Below are 11,398 nucleotides of genomic sequence, written 5' to 3'. Positions count from 1 at the left end.
ATTTCTGCATGCAGCCCTTAAAATTCTTCCTATATACGTACAACAAAATACACTCACATGGTTAAAAGCAATTCGGCTCGCGGCGATATCTGGAAGATTTGATGAAGAGTCAATAATGGTAACTCCGTATGTAGAGCGAGGAAGGAAGGCTTTGAAACCGTCGCTGCTGGCCGGCGGCGGGATGGGATCGAGCGACGGACTGACTTGACAAATCCGTTGGGCTCCACGCTTCCAAGCCGATCCACGTCCCACATACGTCGCCGTCAAACATGTACACCACCACGACGACAATCAAACATGGCAACCACAAACCACGACTTGCACGGTCAAACGGCCTGATTCCTCAACCCTGCCATGCATGCACGCACGCACGCACGCACGTGGCTTCTCACTTCTCGGGTGTATATAAGCAAGGGAAATCGCGCTAAGGTTTACTCACACAGCCACAAGATCGACACAAGACAGTACGTCGTCTGCAGTTAGCACACACCTACACGCACGAAAGGCACGTACGTCGGTGATCGATCGAAGAGGCTTGTTGAGATGGAGATGCCGAGGGTCTCTGAGGAAACCGTGGCCGCCGTCGTGCCCATCGCCGTGTACTGGGCCTACGCCGGCGTGCACACGGCGCTGGGGCATTCGCGGCTCATGGACAAGTACAGGCTCAACACCAAGGACGAGGAGGACCGCAAGAACATGGTGTCCAAGCGCGCCGTCATCCTCAACGTCCTCATGCAGCACCTCATGCAGCTCGCCGCCCTGGCCGTGCTCGCCATGGTACGTACTACTGATCTTATTTATACATGCATGCATGCACGTCGTTAATTTGTGCACCCGCTGACCGTCGAGCTTATACATACACAGGTTACGGGAGGAAGAGGAGCGACGGCGTCCAAGGCCGCTGGCGGCTCACGGGCGGAGGCGTACCTGACGGCGGCGGCCCGGATCGCGGTGGCTGTGCTGGTGTTCGACGCGTACCGGTACGCGTGGCACCGGCTGGCGCACATCAACCGGTTCATTTACCGGCACCTCCACTCGTGGCACCACCGCATCGTGGTGCCCTACGCGTTCGGCGCCATCTACGGCCACCCGATCGAGGTCCTCATCGCCGACACGGCCGGCGCCTCGCTCGCCGTCCTCGTCACCGGCCTGTCGCCGCATTCGCCGCGCGCCACGGCCGTCTTCCTCACCCTCTGCACCGTGAAGGCCATCGACAACCACTGCGGCGTGTGCCTGCTGCCGCGCCGCCTGCAGTCCGTCTGGAACGGCGCCGCGTACCACGGCGTGCACCACATGCCGCGCGGCGTCCGGTACAACTTCTCCGACCTCTTCTTCGTGACGTGGGACCATGTGTTCGGGACACACATGCCCTACGCCGTCGAGGAGAGGCCGGGCGGCGACGGCCTCGTGCTCAAGCCCCTGCCGCCTACCAAGGCAACTAATTAGTTAACGGCATGCTCGATCAGGCATGCAGTTACTACGTATTACTCCTAGTACTAATGAGTATAATTATATGTAGATTAGTCAATAAGCAAGCAAGTTGCATGTGTACGTACGTTTGGCTTGCATGCATGCAGCTACAAAACTGGAGTAGAAGCAGCCAGTGAGATGTGCGTGTTGAAGTCAGCGGGTAGACGTGAGCCGGTCAAACTATTTGCTCGCTGCGCCGAGTGCCGACCATAGCACGCATGTGCTCAGTATTTTTTGTTTTGTTTTGAGTCACTCTATGTATTATATTCCATTCAATAAAGTGTAGAAGTCTCAATCTGCTAGAAAAAACAGAGAGTTCTGTTTGAATTGAATCGGTCAGCGGAGCTCGGAGCAAATTCCAATCGAACCTAAGCAAAGGGAAATCTGCTTATGATTCAATTTCTATTATTTGGTTGACGGTTGGAGTTGCTCATGGAATCAAACAACTTCACATTTCAGATTGTTGTTTGGATATGTACGTTGTTGGTTGATTCTCAGAATTTGGTTATACATGAGAGAACACTCGTTATGAGTCCTTTTACAGTACTCCATGAGAGAATACTCAGTTGATGCACATCAGAATTTGGATATACATGAGAGAACACTCAGTTGGCTGTTTTTCATTTCGTTTTTGTTCCAACTTCTGAAAACTTTATTGATTTCATTTTGGATCTTAGTCAAATTTGTAAAGGGCCGTTACGTACCACCATTCGAACACACTTAATTCAAACCCGTTAACCCATAAAGACACATTTACACACGCCCGCAAAGCCCCCTGTAACACCCACGATGCGGCTATATCTCCCACGTGTCGGAGCATGACTTAGAGGCATAACCGCATTGTAGGCATGTCACAAGAGGGGTAATCTTTACACATCTCATGTACTGAATAAGAGAGGGATAAAGAGTTGGCTTACAATCGTCACTTCAGACAATACACAAATATAGCATTACATCATCCAGAATACAATCAAGGTCCGACTACGGAACCAAAATAAAACAAGACCACCACTAATGCATAGATCCCCCGTCGCCCCGACTGGGCTCCACTATTGATCAACTGGAAACGAAACAACACAACGAACACGATCTTCATCGAGCTCCTCCTTGAGCTCGATTGCGTCACCTGCACTGGTAGCATCGGCACCTGCAACTGGTTTGGAAGTAATCTGTGAGTCACGGGGACTCAGCAATCTCACACCCTCGCGATCAAGACTATTTAAGCTTATGGGTAGGAAAAGTAGTGAGGTGGAGCTGCAGCAAGCACTAGCATATATGGTGGCTAACTTACGCAAATGAGAGCGAGAAGAGAAGCAAAGCACGGTCGTGATCTAGAAGTGATCAAGAAGTGATCCTGAAACTACTTACGTTCAAGCATAACACGAAAACCGTGTTCACTTCCCGGAGTCCGCCAGAAAGAGACCATCACGGCTACACACGCGGTTGATGCATTTTAATTTAAGTCAAGTGTCAAGTTCTCTACAACCGGACATTAACAAATTCCCATCTGCCCATAACCGCGGGCACGGCTTTCGAAAGTTCAAAACCCTGCAGGGGTGTCCCAACTTAGCCCATCACAAGCTCTCACGGTCAACGAAGAATATTCCTTCTCCCAAGAAGACCCGATCAGACTCAGAATTCCGGTTACAAGACATTTCGACAATGGTAAAACAAGACCAGCAAAGCCGCCCGGATGTGCCGACAAATCCCGATAGGAGCTGCACATATCTCGTTCTCAGGGCACACCGAACTGTCCAAACTTCCAGTAGGCCAACCCAGAGTTGCCCCTGGTGTCCACCGGCGGCTGACAGGTTGGACCAACACTCAGAGGAGCACTGGCCCGGGGGTTTAAAATAAAGATGACCCTTAAGTCTGCAGAACCCAAGGGAAAAAAGCTTAGGTGGCAAATGGTAAAACCAAGGTTGGGCCTTGCTAGAGGAGTTTTATTCAAGGCGAACTGTTAAGGGGTTCCCATTATAACCCAACCGCGGAAGGAACGCAAAATCAAGGAACATAACACCGGTATGACGGAAACTAGAGCGGCAAGAGTGGAAAAAAACACCAGGCATAAGGCCGAGCCTTCCACCCTTTATCAAGTATATAGATGCATTAATTAAATAAGAGATATTGTGATATCCCAAACAAAATACATGTTCCAACATGGAATGAACTCCATCTTCACCTGCAACTAGCAACGCTATAAGAGGGGCCGAGCAAAGCGGTAACATAGCCAAACAACGGGTTGCTAGGAAAGGTGGGTTAGAGGCTTGACATGGCAATATGGGAGGCATGATATAGCAAGTGGTAGGTATTGCGGCATAGCAAAAGAGCGAACAACTAGCAAGCAAAGATAGAAGTGATTTCGAGGGTATGGTCATCTTGCCTGCAAAGTTCTCCGAGAAGACGAAAGCTTGATCCTTGTAAACGAACTCAACGGGTTCCTCGAACACGAACTCGTCTCCCGGCTCTACCCAAGGCAAGAACACAAGCAAAGGAAACCACAATCAACCACGGTGCAATGCGCAAGCAACATGATGCAAAACATGGCATGATATGTGGGATGTGATATGCAATGCATATGCGTGCTCCTGAAGGAAAAGATGGAACCAGGCCTCAACTTGCAAACCAAGCGTGCCGCTGGAAAGATGAGTTGATTTCGGTCGAAATCGATATAAAGATCACCGGAAACGGATGCACGGTTTGCAAATGGCAAGCAAAATAATAATGGCACAATTCTGTGATTAACAGCACGATGCCACCTAGAATGTAACAAGAAACTAAGCTACTGCACTCCAACATAGCAACAAAGCACATGAAAGTGATATACTCAAGATGCTTGACAAAAGATGAACACTGAGCTACGGCTAAATCACACAAGAGCAGGTTCAAACAAGCATGGCAAAAGTGCAAAAGATAATAGCATCTCAGACTTAGTGAAAATAACATGCCCGGAATTAACATCAGGAAGCAATGTTTAGAGCAAGATAACAACATGCTACAGGCTCAGAACATAGCAATACAAGGCATGGCATGAATCTACTCAAAGCATATAACAAAAGTCCCTTACTGACCATAAGCCAAAAAGGATCAGAAAATATGATGGCACCCATGTAAACATAGCAAGTTTCGTTAACAGATTCAGACTTAGCAGAAAACCGGACATGGCATAAACAGAATTACGAAGGCATGTTTGCGATCTCGATGCACTCACCACAAGGCATTGCGTGACAAACTAAACATACACCCAGCAAGAAGACATGATGAAGAAGCTAAACATGGAAAGAACAATCTCATAGCATGCATGGATGAACTACAACAACCTTGGCAAAATTGATTAACACGTAAACAATCTGCCAGGAACATTTTATAGCAAAAGTAGAGTAAGATTGAGTCATGCCAGGGTACTCCATAATTGCAAACAAAGACATGGATGGATAGAGCATAACCATATGCCCAAATCATTCTTACTGAACATGCTCAAAAGAGGAATGGATCACTATATAGCAACATGAATACATGACATAAAAATAACATCAGGGAAATGACTTAGAAGAATTCTAAGTCCCTGAAATCAGCAACATCACGAGAGCTACTTTGCATGCATGTGCTAGTCACCACATTGATCACAAAAATACATGGCATACACCCCTGTAAAGATGGCATGGCATAGCCCAAAACACATGTAGAGCTCATGCTCATATGTAGCACACATTAATCATGGCAAAAATGACAAATGCTCATAAACTGATAAGAATGAGCACCTAACATTATGAAGCACTCTTGCAACATTAATTAGGGCATCAAGATGGACTCAAACAAGCATGGTGCAATGGAACAAAATGAAGAGCACATCGAGACGAACAATTTGATATCTCATGCATGCAAAATGGAGCAGCGGATGAGAAGTTATGGCATGTTGAACAGAGGACCAGAATGTGAAAACTTAAGGACTTGGAGAAAAATTCAAGGGGGGGGGGGAAGTCAACCTGCGGATCTGGATCTGGATCCAGATCGAGGCGGGGCTAGGCTCACCGGAGGAGGGCCGGGGCGGCGCCGGCGGGATGTGGCGCATGGCGGCGACGGGCGAAGGCGGCGGCGGCGGCGAGGCGCGGGCGGGCGGCGAGGCGCGGTCGGGCCCGGTGCTGGGCGAAGGCGGCGCGGGATGCGAGGCGGCGGGGCACGGTGGCCGGCGATGGCGACGCGCGACGAGGATCTGGCATCGGCGGCGGGGATCCGGCGGCGAGGCGCGCGACGCCGGCGGGGAAGGGAGCCGGGTGGCGCGGCTTCGGTGGCGGCGCGGGGCGCGGTTGGGCCCGGCGCGGCCCGGCCGTGGGCTCCGCGGGCCGGCGGCGGTTGCGGAGGTGGGAGGAGGCGCGGGGGACACGTGGCGCCCCTGGATTGGCTGGGAGGCGGCGGCGGGATTTCGTCCGGCGGGCGCGGACATGTCCGGCGGCGTGCGGGGGGGGGGGGATTTTTAGGGTTTCATCTGCGGAAATTTCGGGGGAGAGGACATATATATAGGTAGAGGGAGTTAGGAGAGTCCAAATGGAGTGCGGTTTTCGGCCACGCGATCATGATCGAACGACCGAGAGGACGGAGGGGTTTTGGAAGGGTTTTGGGCCACTTTGAAGGGGTGTTGGGCTGCAACACACACAAGGCCTTTACGATTCCTCGGTTAACCGTTGGAGTATCAAACGGACTCCAAATGGTACAAAACTTGGCAGGCGGTCTACCGGTAGTGTACCAAGGCCGCTTGGCAAATCTTGGTCCATTCCGAGAACGTTTAACACCCGCACACGAAAAGAGGCAAAAGGAGGTGCCGGAGGACATAGGAGCGCCGGATTACAAAACGGACAACAGGGAAAATGCTCGGATGCATGAGACGAATATGTATGCAAATGCGATGCACAAGATGACATGATAAGAAATGCATGACACAAAAAAATGACAAGGCAAAAATAGCGAATATCTGGAAGACACCTGGCACAACGGTCTCGGGGCGTTACAACACTCCACCACTACGAGAGGATCTCGTCCCGAGATCTAGAATGGCACCGGAGGAAACGAAAGAGGAAGATAAGAGGTAAAACTAAGTTGCTTCTTTGACAAACGAGTGAAACCAAAGAATCTTGAAATGTTGAACAACTTGAAGAATACAACAGAGATGAACAAAGTTGAAAACAGTCCGTTAGAAAAGAGGAACAAAGAACATTACGGGAACCTTGTAGGTTGAAAGACTTAAGAAAAGGGTTGCAATGGACAGGAAGTACATGCAAGCACTCCGGATGAAACGAGATGTACAAAGAATGATAAGGATCAATTATGACAACACTCCGGTTGGAAATGGAGGGCAGTAATATGAACTTGGAAAAATGAAAGCACTTGGATGAGAGTCCGGTTAGAAGAGGAATGATAGACACAACACTCCGGTTGGAAATGGACAAGCACGAAAAGAACATGATCTTTGACAAAACGAGATGATGGGTGAATATAGCAACAATACAAAGCCTCCGGAATGAATGTAAGAATGGAATCAAAAGAACGGAGGAGAAAACCACATCTTCTGCCTCAAATGAACTTGAAAAAGCATCTATAGGAGAAAAGTCGAACGGAGTTGTTGGAAAACCAACAACGAAAAGAGTAAGCTTACAGTAGGCTTATGGGAAACATCTCAAAACTATGAGGTGAAATTCTGCCACTATGGAAAACAAAAGATTGGATTGATATGAACAAGGAGACGAGAAACTTATTCCACCGGGAGGATGAATGAAGAACTTGGTTCATTTATAACCACCATAAATAGCAAGAATCCTTTGGGAAATCTTTAGGTGAAAAATAACCCAAGATAACTCCAATGAAGAGATTAATGAATTTAAAATATCTCATACTTGACAACTTGCGAACCATGAAACACGAAGAGAAATTTGTCAAAAAAGACATAACACCACCTCAAAAGATAAGGTAAAAATAATTGCACTCCGGATTGTAAGGTGAAGAATACTTGAGCTCCTTAGAAAAGAATCTCGATGAAAACTTCAAGAAGGAATTAAATCCTTGATGAACCATCATGTAGAGCCTCCATGAAGAACTCCAGTAATAAAAGAATGATCAAACGAAAGGAAAGAGAAGTTGAAAACACAAGGTGAATCCTTGCAATGATTAAGATGAATCTCCGTGGTGATATAATTGCGAGAGCTTGGAACTCTTGGAAAATAAAAGATAAAGCATATCAAACCGAGAATGTGATATGATGAACCACTCCGGAAAGCAGGAATTAATCACTTGGATGAAACAAGAATAAGAATTACATTATGATTATCATTCATCAATTAAATTGATGACAAGCAACGGATTTGGCATACTACTTATTCTCATTGAAAAGGATTAAGAAGGGATATAGCGCAAACTTGAGAGAGGTCTTCAAAGAACCACCGATAGGATTTGGAAACAACGAATGAATTAGTGTGATAACATAGAAGGAGGAATCTTGAACAAACCGCCGTAAGAATTGAAAATGAACGAAGAAAAGATAAAGAAACACCGGGAAGAATTATGAAATGAATGAAGATACTTGAGAAAATATAAATATATGAGAACAAAGAGATCACAATCTGATTAGAGAATATTTGAATGATGCACCGGTAAGATTTGGAGAACGAGAGCTGAAAGCTGGAATGAATAGTCCCGAGATGATGGCCTTCGGAGAATCAAACTGAAAGACTCTTGAATTGCTCCGAATGGGTGAAAAGAATACTCACAATCAAAACAATTATGAGAGGATGGCATCTAGCTTGAACTACGCAGCTTCGAGAGAACGGACCAAGATTTGGAGGAAAACTCTTCTTTGGTCTTCAAAATCTGAGAATGACGACGAGAAACAACACCATGAATTATTTAGACACTTCGGAAGAATCAAAAGCGAAGAGGTTGAGTGAACGATGAAAAGAATTTGACAGATCTTGGAGAAATACATATGACTGATGATAATTCATTCTTACGTCAAACTTTGAAAGATTTGAGAATAGCTCCGGTAAAATTAGAAGAGTCAGGTAAGATCCTGGGAAAGACCTGTGGGTTAGGGCCCACTCAAGAGAAAAACACAGTTGAACGATTACTTGAAAAGGAGATAGCACCGGTTAAATTAAATGGCTTGAATAAGATAAGACCTCGAAATAGCTTGAACGGATGCAGAGTGCAAACACGAATCTTCGAGATATCTTCAGCCCTCCAGAACTAAAGAATAGTGAGAAGTGAAAGATTAAGAGGTACATCGACATGAGAAAGCATTTGAACTGAGGAGATTTTATGATCGACAAAGCTTGAATTGAAACCACCGGAGAAGAAAAGAATGAAGAATAATGAACTTGAAGCTCTGTTAGAATCTTTCTAATAATCATCGGATAAGGATATTGACGGAAAAGAATGGAGAGACTTCACATGAATAAAATGATACTTGATTAAGAAATCCGAGTCCTTGAAGAAAAAGGGTGGGAGGGCGGGAAAAACAAAGGCAGCTTGGGACAAATGAAATGAACACCGTTGAGAAGAACTGAGATTGGATCTTGCAAATGTTGAAATGATCGGATCCACTTGAAGAGAAACACACCGGTTGGAAAGAATTGACATGACAATCTCGATTATTAGGAAGGATTAGCATTCATATAGAAATATGAGAACACCATTTAGAAAGAGGCATGGAATCAACATTTGACATCGAAGCAACTCGAATACCACAACTGAAAACAAAGCAAAGGATTGGCTTGCAAAATAAGCCGGAACAAACATATGATAGAGATTTCGTCCGAAGTTTTTGTGGTGGGGCCCACACGGGCTCGGTTGTACAGCACCATCATGTACAAGGCAGTGCACATGACATACGAAGCGTCCCCGAGTCAGCATAGCCAAGGACTCTTTAAGACACAATGAGACCACTGTGAAACCAACTGTGGATAGGCGGACCACTAGACGTCGAACCCCAATCTCATATCATGCCTCTGTCAGAAAGATATCCTATGAGCTACTCGAATTCCCACTTATAAACTCCCGAAACTTTCCAGTTATGCAATCAGGTGTTGGGGATACAGGGGAAGCATAATATCTCACACAAAACTAGCAAATCCTACATCTAGATGTATCCATCCTTCAACACATAACCAAGAAACCTTCGGAAATCATTTACCTCAACCTTCGAAAAGCATCCGTTATACAAGTTATGGCAATACTCCCAAACTCCCACCCTAGTACTGGGTGGCGTCGAGGTTATCTCACCAACAACTGCATAAAAGAGATTTTCGATGTCGGTGAAACTCAGGTATTCCAGAACTACAACGATAAAATTGTGACGACAACACCTCGGAGCTCAACTCCCCGGGACACTGCCACAACCCCTAAATGTCAGGAGGCACCAAGAGCAATGTTCTCGTCACAAAACTATCGGAACGATTCCAAGATACCCGCGTGATCCTAAAAAAAATTTCATGAAATTTGAGAAGAGAGGAGTCAAAACTCTACGTCGGGAGGCCTCACCAAAGCGACGAAGGGACTGAGGAGTAAAAAGAATCCTACTCTCCGATATATATATATATATATAATCCTATAAGACTCAAAACATTTTTCTAGACTCAACAACGCCAGCGATTCGATCAAGCAGGGGGCTCCTAAGTCGGGGAAGGCTCTGATTACCAACTTGTAACACCCACGATGCGGCTATATCTCCCACGTGTCGGAGCACGACTTAGAGGCATAACCGCATTGTAGGCATGTCGCAAGAGGGGTAATCTTTACACATCCCATGTACTGAATAAGAGAGGGATAAAGAGTTGGCTTACAATCGCCACTTCAGACAATACATAAATATAGCATTACATCATCCAGAATACAATCAAGGTCCGACTATGGAACCAAAATAAAAGAAGACCACCCCTAATGCATAGATCCCCCGTCGCCCCGACTGGGCTCCACTACTGATCAACTGGAAACGAAACAACACAACGAACACGATCTTCATCGAGCTCCTCCTTGAGTTTGATTGTGTCACCTGCACTAGTAGCATCGGCACCTGCAACTGGTTTGGAAGTAATCTATGAGTCACGGGGACTCAACAATCTCACACCCTCGCGATCAAGACTATTTAAGCTTATGGGTAGGAAAAGTAGTGAGGTGGAGCTGCAACAAGCACTAGCATATATGGTGGCTAACTTACGCAAATGAGAGCGAGAAGAGAAGCAAAGCACGGTCGTGATCTAGAAGTGATCAAGAAGTGATCCTGAAACTACTTACGTTCAAGCATAACACGAAAACCGTGTTCACTTCCCGGAGTCCGCCGGAAAGAGACCATCACGGCTACACACGCGGTTGATGCATTTTAATTTAAGTCAAGTGTCATGTTCTCTACAACCGGACATTAACAAATTCCCATCTGCCCATAACCGCAGGCACGGCTTTCGAAAGTTCAAAACCCTGCAGGGGTGTCCCAACTTAGCCGATCGCAAGCTCTCACGGTCAACGAAGGATATTCCTTCTCCCAGGAAGACCCGATCAGACTCAGAATCCCGGTTACAAGACATTTCGACAATGGTAAAACAAGACCAGCAAAGCCGCCCGGATGTGCCGATAAATCCCGATAGGAGATGCACATATCTCGTTCTCAGGGCACACCGGATTGTCCAAACTTCCGGTAGGCCAACCCAGAGTTGCCCCTGGTGGCCACCGGCAGCTGACAGGTTGGACCAACACTCAGAGGAGCACTGGCCCGGGGGTTTAAAATAAAGATGACCCTTGAGTCTGCAGAACCCAAGGGAAAAAGGCTTAGGTGGCAAATGGTAAAACCAAGGTTGGGCCTTGCTGGAGGAGTTTTATTCAAGGCGAACTGTTAAGGGGTTCCCATTATAACCCAACCGCGTAAGGAACGCAAAATCAAGGAACATAA

General features: G+C 46.7%; 1 protein-coding gene across 1 annotated transcript; it reads left to right on the top strand.

Annotated features, from left to right (window-relative positions):
* The first annotated feature begins 451 nt into the window (after positions 1–451).
* On the top strand, positions 452–1,778 carry LOC125553614 (sphinganine C4-monooxygenase 1). The gene is made up of 2 exons (XM_048717373.2): positions 452–777; positions 865–1,778. Exons 1-2 carry the CDS (start codon positions 544–546, stop codon positions 1,444–1,446), a joined length of 816 nt encoding a protein of 271 aa, XP_048573330.1. The 5' UTR covers positions 452–543; the 3' UTR covers positions 1,447–1,778.
* Positions 1,779–11,398: the final 9,620 nt, after the last annotated feature.

This window comes from Triticum urartu, chromosome 4A, assembly GCF_056163025.1.
Source record: "Triticum urartu cultivar PI428250 chromosome 4A, HENAU_Tu73, whole genome shotgun sequence".
NCBI lineage: Eukaryota > Viridiplantae > Streptophyta > Magnoliopsida > Poales > Poaceae > Triticum > Triticum urartu.
This window is presented reverse-complemented; position numbering and strand designations above follow the sequence as displayed.